Here is a 25,020-nt window from a genome sequence, read left to right as displayed (position 1 = left end):
ACTGCGAAGACATTGCCTACTTTGCCTTCTCACTTATGTGCAACCTTTTGCAATCAATTGCACAGCACTGCAGGTATGATTGCCTCAAACAAAACAAGCTGCTTGGTTGCGTATAGACACCAGGCACTGCAACAGTATGCTGACTGATGAAGAACAGTATGAACTGCTGTAAATATTAGCATGGAATTGAGGGTAAACCAAATATATTTTATCAAAATAATGTTAGAATAGGTTGTACAAAACTGCAACTCTTAACTCGGCTAAATACAAAGCTTTTGTCATTTGGTTATGAACATCAGTCACATCTTGTATTTAGAACTTTCCGATACCAAAAATTGGCATGTGAAAGAGAAGTATGCCTTTTTAAGAAAACAATTCAGCTGAACTCTTCAGAGTTATTCCAAGGTTTCCGTCCACTGATCCAGCTAACTTAGTTTTATTTTGCTCAATGGACTGTGCTGTCGAATGGATGGACACTATACAAAGGTGATAACTAAAGAGTCGATACAAAAATTAAAAAGCAGTCTAGAAACCCCTCCCAATACCCAAGCATCCTTGCTAAACCTAGAATTGAAAAAAAAAAAAAATGAATATTGATGTTTATTATAGAGCAGTTTTATTCAGAAACATTACTGCAAAATAGTTATTATATCGCCGCTAAATTTTTTTTTTATATATGGATTTGATGTTTTCGTGCACAACGTCCCGGTTTTGAGTCATGCTTTCTCCTTAGCGCGCGGGTCTCTGTACTAGTGTTTGGTACAGAGATCAAACTAAGCATAGTACTTTACACAAGGCGATAATTGAAAGTTCTGAAAACTCGCACAAGCCCACTGTCACAACCTAACCACGTAGTGGGGCCTCACCCCGCTATATGGTTGGATTGTTGCGGTTGCTACCTATATGGTTGGCACAATGTTGGCACAAATGCGTGATATTTTATCGAAACTTACCACTTTGGCACAGCGGTCACATCACTGCCCGAAAACATCGCCTGCGACAGCAGTGCTTCGGCAGAAGCAGCAGTAGAAAGCACTCAACAAAATAAACTTTGCAACATGGTTTTATTTAAAAAAAATTCCCTTTTGCATCCCAGTTAAGGCAAATGGACTAGTTGGTGACAATGGTCATGAACGTGGTAGCACAGAGAGAAAAAAAAAAGAAAAGACTGATGCGCAACCTTTTTTTTGTACAAACTCGGAAAAATAATGGGAAGAAAAAAAAAATATATGAAGGACGACGTACACGCACAACACGAAAACTACATGGCACGCTGCACCGCATATTTTTTCTTTTCTTTTTCAACAAGGGGAAAGGCACGTTAAAATTTTTCCGCTCTCTCTTTCTTCCCTTGTTCTAAGTGGCGGCGCAGAAACTTGAGGAGACCGAGACGCGAATCCCGTTGAAAACCTGTGCACGACTCTGGAGGTACGCTGAGCTTTCGTCTCTTTTCATTATATAAATGGGGCACAATCCTACCCCCCTTTCGGTGGCACTTCGCCCCCAATGGTCACAACACGGGGCTGACAAAGCTTTCAGCTAAGTAGGAGTGTGCAAGGAACAAAAAAAAAACGAGGAGTATGACGCATACGTTAGGTCGACGTCTCACCGCTGCGGAGCTCCGTCTGAGCGAGTTAGACCGGGCTGGCCTTGGCAAAACATATTTTTTGGCGAGAAACATTGTGTCGGAACGCAGCGCGTTTCCGACAAACGCCTTGGGGCGCAACGTAAAAATTCTGACTTCGGGCGTCGCGCGGCTCGCAGAAGAAATCGACACATACGTGGCATGTAAAACATTTGCCGCGAGACGTTGAGAAAACAAGGTGGCCGACGCGAGCATTGGGAGCCTAAAATTCCGCACGACAGGCACTTTGTAGACGGGTACTGGTACAGCAAGTCTGCTCAGTTGTAAGCGCAGCACGGGCTTTTAGGTAGGTTGTGAGCGCGGGCACGGTTCTTCTCGGCACCGGGACTCTGAAGCGGCAAAAAGTTTCGTCGACACGGGCGGCGGGATGCCGAGCTGGGATGGCCCGGTCGCCTTCCGGAGTCGTTCCAGATCGCGCGGCTGGGACGTTCCAAAACTAAATTTCGCTAAGAAAAAAAAAAGGAACTAGAGTGCGTGCGGCACCTCAAAATCTTCTTTCTCGCATGCCGCCGCTTCCGAATTGGGGTGGGGGGGATTCTGACCACGGGGCACGTCGAAGTTGAGTAGTCCCTTGACGGAGGGAGTCGGGAGCTCCTCGGAGACGTCGACGACGGAAGGGAAAATGGGTGCGAAACTGTACAGGCCCGGCGGGGGCGGAGCCACGCCGACGTGACTAGTCCTTGCTGTCGGAACCGGACTCGTTGGAGTCGTCGTCGCTACTGTCCGAACTGCTCTCCTCGTTGTCACTGTCGCTGCTCTCTTCTTCCTCTTCCTCCTGGTGACCTGTGTTGTTGGCCTCCACCTGAAACATTGACGGCGATGTGCCACAAAAGCGTTAGGTACGCGCTGGTAAAGAGCGTAACAAAGGTGATGCAAGAGGTCATCGTGGCATACTCCACCGATTCCGGCCAATCTCGCGGTTCAGATATGCGACGCCGTAATTTCGTTGGCTCTTGACCCTATTCACAGCTCGACTGTGTTGATGCCAATGAACGCCCCCTACCCAGAACACATTTGTAATGTATATGCATGTCTGTGAGCGACGCAAGGACAATCGTCATGCCCGCGAAGAGTTGTGTCTTCAATGCCCCAGACACTCCTCTTGCGCACACCACAACACGATTTGTCGAGCCGCAATAGATCAACAGTTCGCGTGACTGCCCGGTTCTTGCCGTTATTCAAGACCAGAAGTGTACGTAACAAGTTACAAGAACTGAATACTTGTTATCAACATACTTTATTGTAACTTTCTAATGCCTCAATTCCTCTCTTTCTGCGGTAACATTCACTGTAATTCAATTACTATTTTTCTGTAATCAAGTATGCATTTCTGAAAAAGCTAAAATCACTTGGTCGAGTTATTTTACGTAAAAAATCGCTGTCTGCCCGTGCGTCACTCGTCTGGTGCACCAACGTTGGACACTTTTTTTTTCACCCTAAACAACTGAAAAAAGATACCAAGATACGCAAAGGATTAGAATGTCAACACACTCGGCAACGTTTTGACTGTCGAACTGCTGAAGTTGCAGTTGCAGCTTAACAAGGTGTGAATGACAGAGAGAAACAAAATGTAACCACTTTGAGCATATGTCTGCATTTTCGATTTCGTAATAAAGAGTTGGAAAAGCAACGTGAAAAGTCATAAATTACTTTCTGGTAATTTTTCAATTACTTTTGTGATGCAGTAATTGATTACCGTAATCAGTTACATTTTTCAATAAAAGAATTGCAGCCGGTTACTCTTTTTCAGCGATGCGTACAAGACTGTTCGCGAAAGCTCGGCTCTTCTCCACACTGTAACGCAACTTATTGACTCGCATTGTGAGGCTGTGAGAGAGGACGCCCAAGTGTTATCGAGGCCGACGGAGTGAGAGCAGAGTTGGGAAGCGCGCAGGGGAAAAGGGCGGTGGCAATGGCACGGCCACAGCTACAGAAATCCCCACTTCCGTTAAAAATGTGCTTAGCATCAATAATGAACTTGCCTTCGGAACGGGAAGGGGCGGTTCTTTCCTCACGACCGGCGGCTTCTTGGGAACGGCGGCGTTCTCCTCCTCCTCCTCATCGCTGCTGGAGGAGTCTGACGAGCCCGAGTCGGAGTCCGCTTCCGAGCTAGAGTCCGACGCCTCCTCGGACTTGTCGCTGTTCTTTGCCTCCTCCTCCTCGTCCTCCTCCTCTTCCTCGTCGTCCTCATCCTCGTCCGAAGAGTCGTCCGAGCTGCTGCCCGACGACGGCGCCCTCTGCTCCTGCAGAAAAACGTCGCGCGGCGCGTGACTTTGACCGTGCTCTTGAGGACCTCACTCGTTCTGGACTGCCCCAAAATGCCGTTAACTGCTTGTCCAACTTCCGACTAAATTTACGAAGCACACTCGTACTCGCAATGCCCGACCCAAATGTTGTTTATTTTGGTACGGGGTAAAGGGTCCAGCTTCAGTGGGGCTCCAGAGTAAAACCAAAGTTAAAAATTGTACCAGCCCATATTTGAGTAGGTTAGTAAAAGGTAAAAAAAAAATGGCAAAGGTAATGGCAAAGGTAATGGCACGTTGCATCTCGTGATCACGGCGTAACAACAGTGCTCGACCGTTGGGTTTATGCAACGTAAATTTCACGCGCCGACTCGTCCCTTCGAAGTCGTGCCACTGCAGTAGCGCTGAAGTCAGCACACCGTGTGCGCAGATGCTTCGTCTCACGCAAATCTGGTGTCTGTGTGCTGGTGCAGTGCCCACACCTGCTGCAGGCAAACGTGGGCTTGTTTGTAAACAGCGTGTTTGTGTTCACTTGCCACCCCCTTGCCCCTGCCTTTGCCGCCCCCCCCCCCCCTCCCCTACCAAAAGGAACCTACGCAGCGAACGAAAGCTGGACACACTACTCCTGTTACAGTTTCCGACAATCAACACCTTGAGTGGGTGGACCAATGGAAATAGAAGAAAGATGAGCTACTGACCTTAGGCTTTGCGTTGTTGGCGGCATTGCGCTTCTTCTCCTTGCGGGTGGCGGCCGCCTTGATTGCACCGCCCTTACGCTTGTCCTTCATCTTGGCGCGACGGGCCTCATACTCCAGCCGCTCCTCGGGGGTCAAATTCTGCACCAAAGAAAAAAAGAAAAAAACAAACAAAAAAACGTGTGAAGTAAACAAATTTATAGACGGAAATTGCCAGTGTCTATAACTTCAAAGGCCGTAAGCTTTAGAAGTTACAAAACTTGAAAGAAAAAAACAACAAAAGAACACTGCAGCCAATAGCACTGCAGGGGGACCCAGTGCCATCCTGACGAGATCATAGCGCGTGGAAGAAAAGGTCGTCGCCGCCGGCATCCGTTTCGGGGTCCCTTCGAAATCTAAAAAACCGGAAGGCAGCAGAGAGCGCAAGAGCCAGGGGAGACGCACCTCGAGGAACCTGGACAGCTCCTTGGCGTACTTGCGCTGCTGGTCCTGCACCTTGCGCTTATAGGTCTCCTTCTCCGCGTCCGACATGACGTTCCAGCGCTTGGCGATCTCCGCCATGCGGTGCTTGGGGTCCACGTCCACCAGCTGGCTGAGCATCTCCGTCGAGAACACCCCGTACCCGCTCCTGCGGAAGGAACGCCGCCTCCGGTCATAATCGCGCATCAAGTCAACAGACATCTACGGTGGGACTGCAGTCCCAGTTCCAGATGAAAGAAAGCAAAAACTAAGCACAAACATATTTGAGCACTTTAAAAAGGGAAGTGCACCGTTTCTTTAATTTAAATATTCAACCGGGGTGCATAGACGGGATTTGTGAGGGGGTCCGAGGTCGACAACTCTCACTGCACGAGGCAACAGCCATTTTCTTGGCCAACATCAGTGAGGCTCGCTTTCAAATAAAACAACATAATTAGAGAAGGGCGAAAGTAAGCTCACTTTATAACTGTTCATTGATTACTTCCGACAGTTGCCGTGACAAAACGGGTGCTTTGTCTAGAGGTGATTTCACCAGGTAAATGCACCGCCCGATAACACGTCCTCCACAAATTCCGGTTTTATAGTGGCCACAAAGAAGCGGACTTATCTGGGTCACCAAAGAAAAGCCAATACTACAGCTTGTCGGTATGAAAAGTTTTGTTTGCCTTCGTGATGGTGTAAGGTTTCTTACTGAGGTGGCTTCTTGGGTTCCCCTTTGAAGAGCCTGTTCTTGCGGTTCGAGGTCGGCTGGGCAGCCGACTGGTACGTCCTTTCCTCTTTCCTGTTAAAGGAGCAACGGACGGCAATCAGATCCCGAAAAGACGAGCTTCAGACGCAGTCACAGACTTTACGGCATCTAAAAAGGCTAGAGAATGAGGCAAGATGAAGCTTATTTGAGTGTATCTTGTCAAATGTGAAGAGAGAAGGAGAACACATGTACTCGAAGACCAGTTTTTTTATCAAAATCTCCATCGGAAAAATGGAAAAAGCTGTGCCGAGAACTGCTCAGCTAAAGAAAAAAATGACTGCATCGCCACGTGGTGAATGATGTTGATTGAGGTCAGCTTCGGTGGTGCTGATGATACTGATTTTATTGTTCATAGGTAGTGCTGATGGTGCTGATTTTTTTTTTATTGCTCATAGGTAGTGCCGAGTTTGAGGCTGCGTTTCGATTTCATTATTACTGCTTTATGGTCGGTGAAATGCAGAGCCAGTGGTTCTTCTAGCGGATCAACTTGGATCCGCTAGAAGCCGTAGGAACGCATCTCCACCACTTAAATCAACGGTCCATGTCAGAAAAAGAATGTGTGGTATGGATTGTGGTTATATATGCAGTTGAGCATTTGACCGTAGCGCCCTCTCGTCTATAACGGTTGAGCCAATGCATGGAAAGTTTAACACGATTATATACGCATTTGACTGCAGCGCCCTCTCCTGTTTAGACGTTGAGCGGCTACATGTAACGTTGGAGTGTAGCGTAGTGGTTAAGATGTCTGCCTTGTAAGCAAGCGATCCTGAGTTCAAACCCCCGTGCGGGCGTATGCTTTTTTTTTAAAAAAAAGTGGGCCGATCCCGGAGGCAGTGCAATCGATGCGAGCATGGACGCCGGACGGACAAGGCTAGACCCTAAGGAGCTTCGCCCCTAAAAGTAGTTGGCTCGTTTCAAGAGTGAAACTTCCCCAAGTGTCCAACACACTGAATGCACCAGCCAGACGCGTCCTCGCCAAAAACTAGACGACTCGACATCACATTCGATTAAGGATTAAAAAACGTTTCACGGTCCCTACAAGTGTGAAAATCGCAGACACCTCCAACGGGAGGCGGCAGCAATGCCTCACATGGGAGAGGGGCAGCATGCGAGGCTTACACTTTGTGACCGTTGGTTTCCTCGATGGCCCTCTGCCTGGCTTCGGTCGCCATCTTTTGGTACTTCTCCTGCAACATGGGCCAAAATTCAATCAGGGTGCCACAAATTCAAAACAGCGACAAGCTGCAAAAATCCCCAGCCAAGTGCAAACTCTTAATTAACAACAAAAAAAAAAATTTCATCAGAACAAAAAAAAAAAGTTGAAAATTAAATTTTTACAAACCCTACTCATAACGCCACGTGTAGTCGAGAATGAAAGCGCAGAAGCCCAGATGCACCACCCAAACATCTTTCCGGTGCGACGCACAATCTGACCGGACCCGTCTTCGGTGCTGCCACGGAGCCACCAGCGCCTAGGATAATCAAAGCCTGTGCACTAGCATTTCGACGTCATCGCAGCAACACCGAGCACAGACATGAATTGGACACGGAAACCGTATCAGCATTTGGCCGGGCCTCGTACCATCGAGCCGGCACCGTCCGGATGTGACAACCTTACATGGACACGTTTTCATTATTCTAGGAGACAAATTCTCGAACTGGTCTCTCGGGAATATGAGGGACCTCTCCATTTCCAGTTGGAGAGGTCCCGGGTTCGATACCCGGACCAGGCGGATTTTTTCGGCCACGCATTAGTCACCTAGCTGTGTTTGGAGACTGTGCGTTTGTTCTTTGTCCCCCTTGTTCCCCTTCTCCAGAGATATTTTTCATCATCGTCGTAAATACTGCCAAATGTTCCACAAAAAAAAGAAAAAAAGTTAGGCAAAAAGAAAAAGTACAGTAAAACCTCATTATAACAAAATGGGATATAACAAACTAATGGATATAACAAAGCAATCATAATTCCCCTTGCTTGCTAATAGTGGGAAGAAATGGACATTGGCTATAACAAACTAATGGTGATAACGAAAGAATTACGACCGCTCCTTCAACTTTGTTATACCCACACTCTGGATCGAACCTGGGTCCACTATGTATGAAGCGGACACCTTTCTAGTAAGCCACGCTACAACTTCAGAAACCTGTTTTGACTATTCGTTTTATGTGGGACCCAACACGTTTTGCGTCGTGCGTTTAGCTGTTTCCAGTTGAGGTGCACGACGTCGTGCGTATAGCATTAGGCATGTCGAATAGTGGCTCCGAGCCTTTCGCCGCTGTTGCGCCGTGCTTAAACGAAAAACCCAGCTAAACTTGTGCGAAGGTTGTTCCCAACCTTCCGCTTTCAGTGAATTTACAAATCCTGCTATATGCAAATAATCTCTCTTTAATCTCAAATTAAAAAGAAAGAATCACGATTGAGTAACGCAGGTCGTTTTAAAATTAACGCACACGTTAATTTTGAAAGTTTTTCCAAAATGTAGCTATATCAACACTCCCAAAGCTTCCGTTTCTTTTTAAACGCACCAGGCGCATACATCCACCATCCCGCTTTAAAAGTGTACTTCTCGGGAGTACGCAACTGCAATATTCATACCTTTCCAAATGTTGATTGTGGTGGGTTACCCCGTTGAGTGCGCTTCTCACCGAGCACCGGTGCACTGTGGAGGAGCAAAACCTACGAAGCTCGCTTCTGCGGGTGTTGCTTCTTCACAATGCACTCGTGCTCGGTGAGAAGTGCGCTCAACGAGATTAATCCGCCGCGACTAAAACTTCGAAAAATATAAATACTATCGCAGTTCCTCTCGAAGCAAATAATGCATTATCTTAAATTACTATTTGAATATTCGTACTACATGCTTAATAGACACAGAGAAGCGGGAAAACACCACGTGTAAAGTCTGTGGCTAGTTCTTTTCTAGGTTACTTTGCAGGAAAACACTGGCATTGCGCATCATAAAAAAACACAATAAAGTTATCAAGCGCTTGGGCAACTTCAGTTCGTTACGGCTAAATGAACACGCCCAAGCTTTCGTCCACTTTCTACCTTCGCCTTTCTTTCACTTTTTTTCCCTCAAGACTACCGATGCCAGTGCTTAGGATTTGGTGCGTTTTGCTTTCCGTCTTTGGCCCACAGCGATAGATGGGCCGGTCAAAGACACACGCTCCAGGCACCGTGCCGAACGGAAGACCCCACCTTCTTCCGGTCCGACAGCTCCGAGAACTCCCTGGCGAGGGCCCTCATGACTTCCTGATGCGAGAGCTGCGGGCAGCGCTCCTTCATCCCGGACACCTTCTCCTGCTGGAAGAAGAACATGGCCGACAGCGGCTTCTTGGGCTTGGGCCGCTCCTGCTGGGTCTGCTGGCCCCCCGGCGGCGGCTGGTTCTCGTCCCCCGCAGCCCGGCCGGACGCGGCCCCCTTCTTGGACGCCACGGCCGCCGCCGCCGCGCCGCCGGACTTGGCGCTCGTGCCGTCCGCCTCCAGCTTGTGGCGCTCCTCCTCGGGCAGGTTGCTCAGGTACGCGGCATACTTCTCCTTGTACTTGGCGTTGGCCTGTGGGCACAATCGAGACGTACGGACTGAAGCATTGTCGAAGGTAGGGAGCTCGTGCTAGAGGCAAGACAACCGGATATACTCCCATGGGTCATACTGCATGATAATGCAGACAGAGTGATGCCAGGTGCGAGTTGGTTCTTGAACGCTAAAACCTGTGCTCTGGGGTGGTGTCGAGTAAATTGTTTGAACACTCCCTGTGTTTCAAAGGGACACTGACTCCCCCAAACATTTTTTTGTTCATATTTTTGCCAGGCAATTTAGTATGGTGTCGGAAGACTCCCCAATCAATTATTTTGCTACAGTAGCTTATATTTTTTCAAAAAGTAACAAAACACAACTGCTCGAAACCAAAACCAAAACGTGTGCATGGAGGCTCGAAGGAGAGAGTCGCCGGAAGTCACGTGGCTGTCACTCCCTACTCAGTTTTTTCACCGTTCCTCCACTTTTCGGGCGTGTGAAGCAGATGATGGCAACGAGGACGCCGTTTGAACAGTTTGTAGTGCGATTGTTTTGCACTTACATCCCTTCCCCTCGCTGTCCTGTGCTTGAAGATCGATTGGACGGCACCACAAACCACAGTTCCGAAGTAGCGGTCCCAAGTCCGTTGATCGATCGTGCACCGCCATTGCGACGTCCAGCCCACGGTATGTCACCTTATTGATAATGACGCGTACATCTAGATTGTGTACATCATGTACATAGGATACATCATCAGCGGGAAATTTTTTCCGCTAAATCTAGCTGGAAATTTTCCGCTAAATAGGAAGGGAGCAGGAGAGTAGGAGGGGAGGATACGGATGAAGAGGAGGGGCATACCCACCTCTCTGTATCTTCTCCTCCTCCTCAAGAGCTGCACTCTAACCGGCATTACAAAGAGTTGTAAACGTCTTTCTTTTTTTTACTTCAGGTACATATTTTTATAGTTCCACACCAAAGTTATGCTAACATTCTACTCAGCTATTCACAGTGTCATCGTAATCTTCATTACTATAAAAGCTCTACCCATCTGTTTCATTAAGTATGCATAATATATAGCAGGGGTGGCCACGCTGACCTGGCCTAAGAGCTGAACACAAAACCATGAAACTTCCAAGAGCTGGGGGGAGGGGGGTGGGGGGGGGTGGGGTTCAACTTTTGCACAGAGCAATAAACGAAACTCGAACTACTTTCAGTCTATCCGAGTCAAAAGCAGTCCAACTGTACGGAAGGTAGCAGCAGCACAAGACTACCAAAGCGCAACCTGTCTTTTGATTTAAAGAACGTTCCATTCCTTTTTTTGGGGAAGTGCTTGCGTGACCGGGAAGGAGGTGGGGGGGAGCTGAGAGCCGCAGTATAATGCGCGAAGAGCCGCATGCGGATTGCGAGCCACAGCTTGGCCACCCCTGACATACAGCAAAGACCTGATGGTAGCTTGACAAACATCAGCAGCCAGCCAGTCCCCATCTGACCCTCCCTCAACCAGGTGGTGCAAAATTATCTAAAGAGTATGCTCAGACAGGCTAGAAATAAGCCATAGCTCAGAAACAATGGAAGAGCAAGTTTTCAGGTTCTCACCCTGGTGGCTTGCTTGTTGTACGAATCCCGCTCGCCCTGACCCAGGGCCTTCCAGAGCCGCGAGATCTCGGCCATCTTTTCTTTGGCGGGCACATTCTTCAGTTGACGCAGCATGATCCGGGAGAAAAGACTGTACCCCGAACTGAAAGGCAAGAGCAATGCACAAAAAAAACAAAATGAGGAAAGTTGACATACGGCAATAAACCTGCAATGCCGCTTGCACCACCCGATTTTGTCGTAAGGGGCGATATCGCGGGCGCAAGTACAAGATGTCGGCAACCGTGCAGTCAAAGTTTGAAAAAGTCACGACAGTAACGTATCGAAACGGCGTCACACGTCCCTGCAGTAAAGACAAAATTTGGCTCGCACAGTGCAAACGTTTTCAATCAAGTCTTAATACACGGGTATTCGAGCTCCACATTCAGCCCCCGACCAAAAGTCGAACGCAAGAGAGTGGGGCACACTCACTTGGGAGGCCTCTCTGGCTTGCCATCGCACTTATCCTTGAACTCCTGTTCAGCCTTGCTCAGGATGGGCTTGACAGAGGCGGCCTTGAACCCGGGGTAAGCCTGGCTATACTCAGCCACTTCCATCTGCAAAAAAGATTGACGTCGGCCAATCGCAACGAACCGACGACTCCCAACAAATCTCACGAGAAAAACGATGCACAGAGCGTTAGGTGCTGCGTCTCCCAGAAAGCGACAACGGGGCAGCGTGCCACGTCACACAAGAGGCGCTCCCCCGTGCCATGAGGAAAGACCCCGTGGAAGAAACCTCGTACAACCCGTCACTTCCCGTTCCCAAATCTTGGGGTGGGCGAGGCGAAGCCTACCTCGTATCTCTGCTGATCCTGCAGCGACCGCCGGATCCACTTGAGTCTCTTTCCGTCCGAGAGAGCTGCCCACTGCTTACGAATCACGTCGTGAGCCTCTTTCTTGTCCAACTGCACACACAAAAAAAAAAAGAAAAAAATTAGTAAAAGAGTTGTGGGCAGTCTACACAACTTTGCCCCTTGCCACAATTATGCAGACAGCGGCAGGCCCTGTAAAAACACCTTGTGTCGGAGTGTGCCACTTCTAACCGCCTACCGAGGGAGTCAAACTAACGATCGGGCCAAGAAAACACGTCTGTGTCTGGAGACAGTAGAATCCACGCTAGATTCTGGACGGGACCTGGAGATAGTTAGGAAAGTAAAATTAAAACCGCCGGTTTCTTTGGCACATTTGAAAGTTGTTAAAAAGCGTAGCATTTATAGGTGGTCACTTCTGCTTTGCTGCGCACATTGTTATCGCTGTGCAAGCTGCTTTTCTAACGCCTCGGGTGATACCGTGATGCGACGTTATGACATCATGGTGTCGCGTTATGTCACAGTGTCGTGTGACATCAGTGTTGTACAATGTCGCGTAACAACAGCATTGTACAAAGTCGCGTAACGTCGTAGTGTCACGTGATGATGATGATGTGTGTCGCTGTGACATCGTCCACGCTACGTCCTGGCACGAATGCGTAAGTGCCACGAGCTGGCCCCATAAATACCACATATGTAACGACGCTCTCTCACCCTACTGAAGTCCGGCTTCTTTAGCCGGTCGAGCGTGAACAACTGAACAGGAGTCTGGGGTTTCTCCGGCACGGCGTCGGGAGGGCACGGGCTTGAGTTGGCCGCCTGCGGATGCTTGTGCGGGGGATCAGCAAAGACCTCGGGGTGGGCCTTCCTGTTTTGACGTGCACGCAACAGGTGGGTGAGTGTAAAGGCCCGTTCACACAGTTGCGACCTCTTGTAACCTGGTGCCTACCTCTTAATATTGCTTACAACAAGAGGACACATTGGCGCCATCTGTTGGGTAGCAGTGTAAACTTGGCACTCTGGCATAATTTCTATTTATATAGTACATTATCATTTCTTTCTTCGCTCGTAAAACTTTTGTCAACGTTATAAACGAGCCTTTCCTATACGTATTACACACAATTTACCTTGGAAATTCCGCAAAACCTTCGCTCTTGTGAAATTCAGTTCTAGGGTCACCGTATAGGTGGCGCCACAGTGCCAGCGTGTTCTCTCGTCCTAAGAAATTTTAAGAGGTTTCAACAGGTCTCGTCTCTCTCGGTCGTACTCGGTTGCAAGAGTGTGAACGGGCCTTAAATACAAACAAATTTTTCAGCTAGACAGCTGAAAAATTTACAAGAACTGATGTTACCATTAAACCCTGAGGAGCGAACTATGAATTTACTTTAAGCTAGAACCGAATAATAAAAATGAAGGTATGTAAAATTGTAAAAAGGTTTCCGTAATCTTTTTTTTTTTTTTTTTTCTGTAAATCGAGCAGGGCACTTACTTGAACTTGCTCATCTCTGCCTTGTAGATCTCGTTGTCCTTGTCGTAGCCTTCCTTGTATTTTTGCTGCATTGCAGTAAAGAAACAATGTACAGTTGTTCAGACAACCTTAATATACAGATTCACAAGATGGCTAAAAGAATATTTTTTTTGTTTCTTTCTTTCTATTAAAAAAAAAAAAAAAAAGTTCTCTAGAGTAAGCACAAGCTAACTCTTTTTGGAAGGCAACCTTACCAATAATGAGGTGAAACACGCAGACAAACGAACCATACTGTCATCCCAGAAATTGCCAAATTTTTGTCTTTCAGCACAGCCCTCGGATTACATGGTCAGGGATCTTTTCGTCACGCTGTAGGAAAGTTTCCTCTAGGAACAAATTAAAGCACCAGAGGCACACTACTCACACTGATAGTTAACCAATCAGATCGCTCGAAGAACCAAACGAACAGACGCGACCTCGGAAAAGTCACCATGGAGATACTCACTGGATACTTCTTTTTCCATAAAACTTACAAACCCGTCAAAAAGACGGATTTGTAACCACCTATACTTAAGACCTAAAAGTCATTATTTCAGAATCATCGGAATGCCACGTGAAGGGTGCAACATCTGCATCAGAAGTATTATCCAAAATTTTCAAGATGTTTGTTTTTTTTAATTTTTTTTTCCCCTACTCGGATTAACGCCACTCGCGGGCGACGAAAGTTACTAGGGCGGAAACCGTCAAGGTTTCTGGTAGTCCGCCTAAGGACTGTGCCATTAGTAACAACTAGGGCACTCCACCACTGCAAGTAACTCGAGACCAAAAGGCGTCAGGGTGGCAAGACGGGATAGCTAGCGGTCGTCGAACATGACTAAAAATGGCGCGAGTTTGTCCCGTGCTTCTTCCATTCGTCTTGTTCCTTCGAGCGCCGTCATTCATCGTGATCGAAGATAGCTACCCACAGGGTTGGCCAAGGAGACGCGACCTACCTTCTTCTTGTCGGACAGCTCCTGGAACTTCTTGGAGATGAGCTTGGCCAGTTCCGTCATGGACAGGTCCGGATTCTCCCGGGAGTACTTCTCCCGCTTCTCGTGGTAGAAGCGAAAGTAGGGCGTCATGGGCTTCTTGGGCAGGTCAGGGTGCTTGGGCCGCCTCGACCCGGCCGCCGTGCTGTTCCCGGCCGGCCACGGCTGCTTCAGCCAGTCACGGGCGTCTATCACGAGGTCCGTCAGCGTGCGGTACCTGCGCAACTGCAAGACGCGGAAACGACGTCCACCTGTAAAGCTGTCCGTCCAAGCTCGGAAACAACTTTGCGCAGGGCAAACCGAAAATCAGTGAAGGGCACCAAAGTCTCTGCCCTTCGAGGCCTGTCCACCATGCTGCCAGCAAAAGTTTGTTCCCAAAATATTGTGCTTTTAAGTGGGGATATGCGAGTGGCGATTCTTTAAACAGAATGAATTGAATATGAATTGAATAATTTTCTAATACAGTGGGCAGACCACAGTTCAGAAGTTCACATCCACCAGCTTTCTGAGAAATTGGCTCAAGAACCAAGGCTGGGTGAAAATTACTAACAATGTGAATACGTATGGACAAATATTCAAGCAACATGCAAATCGGCATCTTAAAGGTGCACTAAAGACATTTCTGAGATTGTCTGCTTTTTGTGATAACTTATTGTATGGAATCTTAGCATCCCAGAAATCAAATGATTATGCTCGTGTGACGGATATTTCCCTACTAAAAAGGTAACTGAAGTTTGTGCCATGCCCCTTTCTGAGTGAAAAATCCGGAGCACAAAATTCAGCAAAGGTGCCGGCGGTGTGACGACGGGTGTGCGCCAGCCAATCGCAAGCTGCCTTTCCAAGAGAGGCAACTTGCGACCGGCTAACGTGCACCCGTCGTCACGCCGCCAGCGTCTTCGCTGAATTCTGCGCTCCACATTCTTTCACTCAGAAAGGGGCGTGGCACATTTTCAGTAGGAAAATAGATGTCGCATAAGCATAATTCTTGGATTTCTAGCATGTTTGGAGCCCGTAACATAAGTCATCGCCAAGAACAGACAACTTCAGAAACGTCTTTAGCGCACCTTTAAGGATGGCGCCGTATATAAGGAATTAGAAACAAAACAATCTGAAGTGTGAAAAGAGAAAGAAAAAGGGCATTGAGATACAATGAACTTTTTGTTCTTGAGGCAAGAATAGTTAAGCCAGTTTTCAGCAACATGCCTGTGATGTGATGATCTAGGAAAACTAGGTCTTTCTCCTAGACAGTTGGAGGAGCCTGACCATTCATACGATGGCTTCAGACGATGGCGGAAAAGAAGGCCCACCTTCTGCATGACCTGCGTCCACTTGTCCTTGCAGTCGGCGGCCGAGTACGAGCCGAAGCGCACCTTCTCCCAGTCCAGCTTCTCCACCATGGTGTTGTACTTGATGAGGTCGTTGGGTGGCAGGCAGCTGGCCAGGTTGGCCACCAGGTGGCCAAGATCCTCCAGGCTCCAGCTGAGGGACGCCACTAGAAGGGACAAAGGCGGCAACGCTTACTGGTACCCTGGCCAGGTGGCGCAAGTGGTTGTCCGATTCAAAGGGGGATCAGTCACCGAGTCTGTCCATACAACAATTTATCAAATGGTTACGCAAGAATAGTGCATGCTCCAAATTCTTTGGTGAATGCTGTCCTAATGCTTAAGTGCATTAACACAAAATAGAAGTATGTTAAACATACTACCTTTCTTCTTTTTTTCCTTTTTTTTTGGGGGGGGGAGGTATATTAAATAGAATGCCATACTTCGTCTCGGCTTAAGTCCAGACGCTATTGATGCTACGAGCTAATGGAACCAATCAAGCAGCATCAAAAGTGCAAGTAAGTGGGCCTTTTCTGTATATGATTGGTTTGGTTCTGTGTATGAGTGGCAGCACCGCAGAAAGGCAATAACCCATACCACAGAGGCCTGCGGTGCCGCATTTAGCGATGGTGATTATATGAGGACGATATGATGTTGTGAACGTTGAGAAAACCGCTCCGAGTGAGAGAATGACCTACACTACAACACTTTATGAAGGCATGACTTTGCAACATACTTAAAAAACAATGTTGCACAGGCTTACAAGAGGTCGGAACATGCCATTTATATGTGGTCAGTTGCTCACACTTCAGACGCTTCAGTTTCAACCAAAGTGAAAAAAAAATATATATATTTATATATTTTTTTTTATTATTAAAGAAATCACTTTTTTATTTAAATAATTAAATCAGATATAAATGATTTAAGTCAGATTAATTTGATTTAAATCACTATACACTGGTAAAACTAATACCATATCATTAAATGTATTTATATACATGGCAGATTGATTGGTCAATCTGTCGAATCACTGAAAACAATAGGGAATAGGAATTACTGTTAATTTAAACCTTTAAAATACAATTTAATTCACAAACTTTACTGGTGTAAATTACACAATACTAGAACCAAAGGTTAGACTTTTTGGTTAAATGAAAAGTTTTATTTGCTTTTACTTTCTTAATCTGACTTGTTTAAGATAGGACATTACTTTTCTTGTGCTCGTTTTTTTTTTTTCTTTTTGTTTGTGTTCAGCCTGCTATAAATCTTTCTTGCTCGACGACTATTTGGTTTAAATACAAATGTACATAGAAAGTGTAAAATGATAGACAGATATTAAATAAAATAATATCTTGGCAATCACTTTTGCAGGAAAGGATTGACTTAAATTTTTATAGCAAGACCAGTGCGATTTACATCATCTTGATTTTTATTTTCCACCCTGGTTTCAACTACCAGGGTTGGGAAGAAATACTAAAAAAATATTCGGAAATACAAATACTGGGATACATGGCAAAAACAGCTAAAATACCGATATACTGAAATACATTCATAAAGATGTAACGCGATACGTATCAGAAATACATTTGAAAAATGTAAAAGAATTTGGAAATACAAATACAGGAATACTTTTTGGAGGGGATGAAATACAGAGACTCAAATACATTGTTATAAAAACATTATTTTGGATGTTTTTGTGCACCCCTTAGAGCATACGAAGAACAAAAAGGTGCATGCTCCAGAATACGAGATTTTGTTTTTAAACGAGCAAGCGAGTTCTCACTGCATGTTGGAGCTTGAATCAAATTTACTGCAGAATTAACATCTTGTATCTTGGGAAGTAGTAAGGGAAGCAAAATTTTTTTCACCGTGGATCAAGCGCAGTTTTATTTCGGCATTTCTTATCGTTCTGGGAAAAAATCAGTTTTGTGTCCTCCCAAAATAACCTTCAGAATCAACTATGATTATGTCCAATCTGGATGCCTCTTTCAGCAGCGACCTTACACCTTCACCATGGAATTAAGTTCAAGGAACACGACTACTTTTATCTGTTAGTCCGCGCCGGCAGAGCCTTCAATTTTGGAACTGAGTGGAATAGTAAAACACTTAAAGCGTGAGAAAACATTTGTTAACTTTTTCACAATAAAGAAAGGAATCATGGGCGGTCAGAGACATAAAACGTCCTTGACAAAACTTGGGCTTAACACTCTGTGTGGAGGTCAACTTTTTTTTTTTTTAATTGCAACAAAATACATTGGCATTAATACTAATAGTATCTCGATACCATAAATATGCTCAAATATGTATTTTGATACAGAAATACACAATACAGTTGAAAGAAATGTAAATACACAATGCATTTCTGAAATACTATTGCAATACATTTGTGTCGGGATACTGCCCAACCCTGCAACTAACGTGCTTGTGCACTTTTACAATGATGTGCAAGTTTTTTTTGTTTGTTATTTCCAGCAGCAGCACTTGAACAGCTGATGCGACTGTAGAACAAGGCGGAGCTTGGTGTTTAGCATTCACTAGGTCACTAAATGAGCCATGGTATCGGCACTCTAATCCCCGATATTGTTGTAGGTGCCGCCATCTTGGTGATTGTGCTGAGCAGATGAAACTGCCGATTGCCAGAATTAGAAAATGCGACTTCCTCGGCATTCGATTCGGTGTTAGGAAGCTCAAGTGATATTTATTGCTTTTCTCTGTCGCGAAGTGTTTAAACATTTGTAGAGGACGTAAAAGAGTTCCCTGTGATTTCAGATAATGCTTCAGATAACTGGAGAACCATAATTTTAAGCCACAAAATGGGTGTCATTACTCTTAAGTGTAGCAATTATTTAGTGGCACTAGCATCCGCATCAGGAAAGTTAAGAACTACAGGGTGTTTCAAATAGTGGCCAGGCTCTTGAAATCGACCGCAAAAATTGGTTTCTTAACCTATCACACTACAATTATGTGCAGCGTTGCCCACGGGTGGCACATTTTTTCTATAGAATTACTCAGTTAGCTCAGTTACCTGAGGAGAAAGTAAAAAAAGAAAAAGGCGTAACTCCCATGGAAACGCAGCGAAGCCACTGGTCTTCAAACAATAGGGCGCCGTTTGGCACGGGAGGCAAGAGATGATGCAAGCGGTCGCGACATCAACTGCCACCAACGAACGAGCATCCGGCGCAGAGGGCCGGCGTCATTAGCAGACAAACTTTTTTACTCAATAGCGGCGGAAGCGTTTTCGATGTCAGTTGTTAATCCATGACTTTATCATCCTAACTAATAAAACACATTGGACACATAATCAATTAAAAAATTGTTTGCCGGGTTATTTTTACTTCTTTTTTTTCGGGGTACTTATGTTATCTGCTTTGCAGTTCCTTGCTGTTACTGCGCCTGTTTTTGGTTCTGCGACTGTCGCCGTCTGTGGAACGCGTGCTGCTTTTGAATCGAAAAGATTGTCTGCTAATGACGCCGGCTCTCTGCGCAGTACGCTCGTTCGTTGGCGGCAGTTGGCGTCGCGACCGCTTGCGCCATCTCTTGTCTCCCATGCCGAATGGCGCCCTATTGTTGGAGGACCCGTGGCTTCGCTGCGTCTCCATGGGAGTTAAGCCTTTTTTCTTCTTTTACTTGCTCCTCCGGTAACTGAGCTCTTTGCAAATTTTATAGAAAAAATGCATCACTTAGGGGCAACGCTCCACAATATCGTAACGCGGTAGGTTAAGAAACCAATTTTTGCGGTCGATTTAAAGAGCCTCGCCGCTATTTAAGACACCCTGTACTATATGCGTTTTTTTTTTTGTTTTTTTGTTGCTTTCATTTTGCTAGACTTGTGCCTACACCACTGAGTCTCCCAATAAATTGTCCTGGGTTTGTCATTTTTTTTCTTTTATCTTGAACAAAGGAAGCGCAGAACCAAAAGGAAAACAATGAATTTCTACAGGAGCGCCGTCAAAGCGACGGTCGCAGCCAAGCAGACAGGACAACGGTTTCAAGCGGCAGGTGGTCGAAAGCACCGGTGGAAAAGAAATGCTGAAAAGAGACAGCCTCTCGGCAGGCATCCGAAAGAGGCATTCTTCCCTTACAGACCAGCTGGTACTCGAAGCACTATAGCGAGCACTATGCATTGACTTAAACAGGCTAATCCTAATGAAAATCAGTTAGTTTCGTTTAAAAAAAGGGGGCTCCTGGCCGGTTGCTCGTTTGGCGAAGCGACGAACATGCGCACGCTCGGCTGAGGACTTGTAAATATTGGAATGAAGTATACCCTGTTTCACCACAACAAAGGTTAAAAGAGCGAGCGCAACGCTTTGAGATAGCGTGTAGCCTCGTCTTCACTCGCACAGAGAAGAATTACAGCGGCAGAACGTCGCTTCAGTGATTACAAACTCATCTGTTAAGACAAATTTTCCAGATACCGAAGGCCGAGCCTCCACGGGGAAAATTACGATTTTGTTCTTTCACACACGAACAAAAACGCAAAAATGAAAAAATCGTAAGGGTGCAGGCGAGCTGGTGAATATTAACTATGTTGAATTAACCTGAGACTGGGGTAGAGAAGAAACATCAAAACGTAGAAGGGACAGAAAATAGACAGGAGATTGAGACGTCGTCCTGTCTATTTCCTTTCCCTTCTACGTTTTGGTGTTTCTTCTCTACCCCAGTCTCAGGTTAATTCAACATGGCAAAAATGAAACCGTCTGCTAACCGCGTTGCCGCCCGCCGCGCCTACCATACCGTGCAGTGCCCTGCTCCGCGCAACTACAGCAAGAGCGACTCCGCGGCGACGGTCTCCTCCGTGAACGTCTGCTACGGCGGCCGCATTCCCCCGCTCAAAGCAGCCGGCCTCTCGAGACGCTCGAGCACGCAGCGGCAGCGGCCGCCCCGTGGGGCGAGGATTAATAACGTTCCCCCCGAAAAGGCCGGCTGTCACCGCAGCAGCCGGCACAGCCAGCCCCAACCCCGATGAGCGAACGACCGGCCCGTCCCCCCGTCGACCACGAGACCGAGGCGAGCGCACGCAAGCCACCGACGCGCCGCGCAGCAGCGAACGCACAGCCGGTGAGCGAGCAGGAAACCGGTTGGGTTTTCTCGGCGGCCGCGAGCCTGGAAGCCTGCCATCGACGGCGGCGAAGGCGAGCGCGAGGCAGGCAGCAGCCGACGCACGCGAAGTCCTGGCGGCCCCGGCAACGGCCCCAGCCGCGCAGACGACGGAGGGAGCGGGAGCCTCGGACGGGCGAGGCGCCCAATCGCGGGCCGCCGCCGAGTTGGGCCCGCTGTCGCCCGCAGCCATCCAACGACGCAGCCGCCGCCCGTCTCGGTCTCGCGGGCACACGCCGGTCTCCTTGCCCCCTGGACCGCCGCCGCACGATCGCCTCTTTGTCCGCCGGCGATGTCGGGGCTCTTTTTTTTTCCCACGGCGCGGGCGGGCGGGCAGGCGGCGTCGGCTCGCTCGGCTTCGGTTCCGAAGCGCAGCGGCCAGAAGGGAGCCCCGAACGTGTTTCGAACGAAGCGGACGATCGCCCGAATTTCAGGAGGGGCGCCGTAGGGGACCAGAAAGCGTCGTCTGCTACCCGGAGATGGCGGAGCTGGACGCGGGACCGCGGACACAAAACACGCGCCCTTGTTTTTCTTCTAGTGGTACAGCTCTTTTTTTTCTCTCTTTTTTCCCCGAGGAAGTAGCGTCCTGCGAATTCGAGAAAAGCGCAGCCACACGACGTGGCGTTTTGGCCACGTCGATGTTTCTTCCGACGTTCACGAAAGGACATGCCGCCTTCGAGTTCGGTGTTGGCCGAACGACTGTTTAGACCTGAGGCTCGTCACATAGCCCACGACGGTGCGTCGGATCGTCGTTTTGAACAAGGTTTAGCGACCTTTCCGGTAGCTTCAGAAGGGCGCCGAGACGCCTAGACCAAGTACGAGGGAAGAATCGACGCAGGAAAGGCGGAGGTGACGGCGCCGCCCGCCTGGCGAGTGCCTTGGCCGGGTCGACGCCGAGGCGGAGAAGCCACGGCCACGGCGCGGAAACAAAAGGATCGCCACGGTCGGTCGTGACAACGAGCTCACTCACCGTCGTTGGGGCCGATGGAGGATCCGTCGCCGTTCTTGGTCCGCTTGGCGAGCGTGGCGGCTCCGCTGTCCGAGTCGGAGTCGTCGACGGACCGCTTAACCGCCACGGACCTGCGCCGAGGGGAGTTCGTCGGCGGGGCGGCCGTTCCCATCGTCGTCGGCGCCGCCGCCGTCGCCATTTTCTCGGTGAACGGGGATCGGGGTCACACGCTGGGCGACGGGTACCCGAGACGGTCCAGGGTTTCGGGCGTAGGACCGCCGAAAAACGTCCAGGTGCACGCGCACTGTGGACACGTGAATCGATAGCTCCCAGACTCAGCACCGTACGGATTGCCGCACTCAAAGTTTGGCGTCTGCTTCGGGAAACAAAACTTTTCTTTTGGCCAAAGCTGCTGCTTCCCGACTGGTCGGTGGCGAATGAACTGCGCATGCGCAGTCGGAAACGACGCTTTCTTTCGTTTCGTCACAACTGGAGAGAAGGGGAAAAGTTCGTCTGGCCACAAACAATTCGTCTGCTAAAACTTTCTTCAATGTAATACATGTAATACGTGTTATGCTATTTATTTCTCCACATCTTGAATACTCCACCGCAGGAACTACATGATCAGTACTTAGGATTTGAAACTCCTGTGATCTCGCGCACTTCGGGGATTTTAGCTTTTCAAGCGAATTTGTTGTCGGCGTTTTGTTTGTTCGCGGCCTGCCTGTTTAGATGATCGGTATGTCACTGTTCTGAAATCCGTGAGTTCAGTATAAACTGAACATGTTTCTATGAGTTCAGTATAAACTGAATATGTTTCCATGAGTTCAGTATAAACTGACTATGTTTCCGTGAATTCAGTATAAACTGAATACGCTCTCTGTCGTCTGCTACCCTCCTCCTGCGTACGCTTGTAAACATAACAGGAACTGACTGGGTTCAGAAGCCTAACTGAAGGAAGACATAAATATTGTGGACTATAACCTGCCATCAACTATCTTGTTCGAATCGCCTAACCTGAAACCGCTAAATGATGTCGAATCCCAAGAATGTATGCAAGTTTGCAGACGTCTTATTTGTACCTCGCCTCTCGCCCTTCCGCGCCTGCGCCCACGTGACATACAAAAATGGCCGCTGTCGCCGCCATCTTCAGGTTTTCTCGTAACACTACTATATAAAGCGAAATTTGTCTCGCTAATTTTGTATTTAACTAGAAAAAATAGTCGAGAAGGTGCAGTAATTTTCACCTTTCCGTCCCTTCTCGAAATGTAAATACTTGTCGTTGTTTTGGCGGCGTTTCAGCCAAGTTGCGGGCTGGATGCGGTCCTAGCAGGGACCGCTACCAAAACTGAGGTTGCGCTAAAAACTTTAGTCCGGCCATGTATGTAAATATTTACACGAATGTCACCGAATATCCAGCGGAGCCACAGCCGCCTGCTGAAGCAACCCAAGAAGGTATGTGCACTTTACGCGGAAGGTGTTTCTCTCGGAACTGCTGCTGCTCGGCTTGCTGCCGTTCCGCCATTTTGGTCAAAGATCGGCACCTCCGTGTAAAATGTGGTTCTGGTTAAAAATGCGCAGACTTTTAAAAACGTTTACTTTTGAAATCCTCCCGATCAAACGCAACAGTTGGCCAATCTCGTTGGTGAGCATGCATTATGTGGCTTTTAATAAAACAAATTGCCGTTTCAGGGTAGCGTCTCTGCGTTGTTTGCATAGAAAGTGTTCACCGTGGTAAAAGATAGGCGGCTCTTCACTTTTCACATTTTATTGTGCCGCCCGTCGTTGATATCTTTTGAGTGATGTGTGTGGTCGGAGTTCTGCGTGGTGTCCCGCTTGTGTTTTACGTTAATCGGTAGAGTCGATAGAAATCGTCGTATCAATCGGGCATTGAGCCGTCGCTTTGCACATACTTTTCATCACGGCTATCCTTTTTCCCACCATAAACAAAATGTTCGTCCTGGGACCTCTGATCTTGAGCATCCTCTCGAAGATAACGTTCTCGGGGTATGTTTTGATCATGTCCGCTTTGACATGATCTAAGTGTAAGATACCGCATAGTGTTGATGTTGCCATACTGTTCAAGCACAAAATACACATGCCAAAATGTCAAACCAAGTTGAAAAAAAAAAAAAAGAAAAAAGCTTATGCACTGGTAATATTTTAGGATCGCTAGCTTTACGTATATTTAGAGGTTTGTCACGAATAAATTACATCAAGCTCTCACAGAGCCATCATCTAGCACATGAATTAAAAAGAAAGCATGAATACAAGAAATAGAGACATGGCTAACCAATATCAATTCATAACACTCTGCATGGCTCTCTCCAGCTCAGACAAAAAAGCCGCTGCATGCTGATTGAGCACAACACTCCGAAACGGACAAAAAGAAAGGTACTACAACCGACCCACAATGAACAACTCAAACTATGCAAACAATAACTCCACGGATGTTCGTGATGTGCAGCATCCAAAGCATGACCTTGTGTGATCCATGCCGAGGTTAAGCCACAATTGTAAAAAATGGTAATGAGGGATATAAGCGATTTGGTGAGCAACGAGACAAGCAACAGCGACCCGTTTCGCTGTCGCTCGGTCAGTCGCGGAACGAGGCAAACTGCATGAAAGAACCAAGAAAATGAGCGACGTTTTCTAGGAATCCAAAAACTGAGCAACACAACGAGCAACAGTGAGAAATCTCTGCTCAGTGACATCTTTTTCTTTTTATAAAGTGGTGTAGGAAAGTAACAATTTTTGTCTGTGGCTGTTTGCCCTTGAATTACATACGCTGCAAGCGAAAACGCACTTGTCGCATTGCCACATGTTTGAAAAAAATGATATGTATTGAAGCGACCACCTTGGGCATTCCAATAAATGAAATTATCAAACAAAGTGAATCACACTAAGTAAATTATGTAGTCTAGTTTTAGTGTTCTGAATTTCGGTGTCCTTAGGTGGAGAAGTGCTTTGCTGGGGTGTGCCAGATGCCCTTTCTTGGTTTTGGATGTAAATCTATAAGATCTGGAGCATCGCATTCATGGTTACAGGGGTAAAAGGAAAGCGACAAAAATAAATGTCCATGCTGCCCGTTGGAGAAACGTTTCATCCTCTTTTTTTCCCTTTCCTTTTATCCCTATAGCTTGCCAGCTAATCCAATTCATTGAGCATTCATGGTATTTCTTTATGGAAGGCCTAGGAACTCTAGGTTTTAAACGTTAGTCAGAGTTCGTAAAGCTCAATCGTAGGATGTTTCTGTGCTTATATCCGAGTTTATGCGGAAACAAGAAGCCCCATAAAGACCTTGCTATTTTGTGCGCCTTGACTCAAGTTTCTCGACCCAACTTTATTGTTCCCCTCCCACGCAGAAGGGGAGGGAAACAAAAGAAGCGGA

The 25,020-nt window shown here is 47.3% G+C and overlaps 2 protein-coding genes across 4 annotated transcripts in view; one reads left to right on the top strand and one right to left on the bottom strand.

The window, feature by feature from the left end:
* Positions 1–1,045: 1,045 nt before the first annotated feature.
* LOC8038201 (nucleolar transcription factor 1-A) lies at positions 1,046–22,776 on the bottom strand. The gene is made up of 15 exons (XM_029973545.4): positions 21,651–22,776; positions 15,569–15,753; positions 14,226–14,486; positions 13,255–13,319; positions 12,480–12,633; positions 11,751–11,861; positions 11,387–11,511; positions 10,919–11,060; positions 9,005–9,361; positions 6,931–6,998; positions 5,755–5,844; positions 5,028–5,211; positions 4,587–4,724; positions 3,628–3,888; positions 1,046–2,447 (listed from the first exon to the last, which is right to left on the bottom strand). The coding sequence occupies exons 1-15, from the start codon at positions 21,826–21,828 to the stop codon at positions 2,319–2,321; spliced, it is 2,448 nt and encodes an 815-aa protein (XP_029829405.3). The 5' UTR covers positions 21,829–22,776; the 3' UTR covers positions 1,046–2,318.
* The window catches only part of LOC8038206, a 45,728-nt gene continuing 43,466 nt past the window's right edge, over positions 22,759–25,020 (top strand). The window contains exon 1 of one of the 3 annotated variants that reach the window (XM_029973543.4): positions 22,759–23,084. In XM_029973543.4, the coding sequence (XP_029829403.3) occupies positions 23,009–23,084 (76 nt within the window). In that variant the 5' untranslated portion in view covers positions 22,759–23,008. The remainder of the gene's footprint in view (positions 23,085–25,020) is intronic. The other 2 variants (XM_042286340.1, XM_042286339.1) reach the window with 2 other exon arrangements.

Source organism: Ixodes scapularis, unplaced genomic scaffold, assembly GCF_016920785.2.
Source record: "Ixodes scapularis isolate PalLabHiFi unplaced genomic scaffold, ASM1692078v2 PGA_scaffold7__128_contigs__length_106722199, whole genome shotgun sequence".
Lineage (NCBI taxonomy): Eukaryota > Metazoa > Arthropoda > Arachnida > Ixodida > Ixodidae > Ixodes > Ixodes scapularis.
Note: the sequence above shows the minus strand (reverse complement) of the source record. Positions and strands in the feature narration are given on the sequence as shown.

Coding starts and splice junctions, on each gene's coding strand:
- LOC8038201 (XM_029973545.4), bottom strand. CDS start 21,828: ATGGCGACGGCGGCGGCGCCGACGACGATGGGAACGGCCGCCCCGCCG. Junction 14,487..15,568: donor GGACGCAGGTCATGCAGAAG/GTGGGCCTTCTT, acceptor CGCGTCTTGCAG/TTGCGCAGGTACCGCACGCT. Junction 4,725..5,027: donor AGCTGTCCAGGTTCCTCGAG/GTGCGTCTCCCC, acceptor TCTTTGGTGCAG/AATTTGACCCCCGAGGAGCG.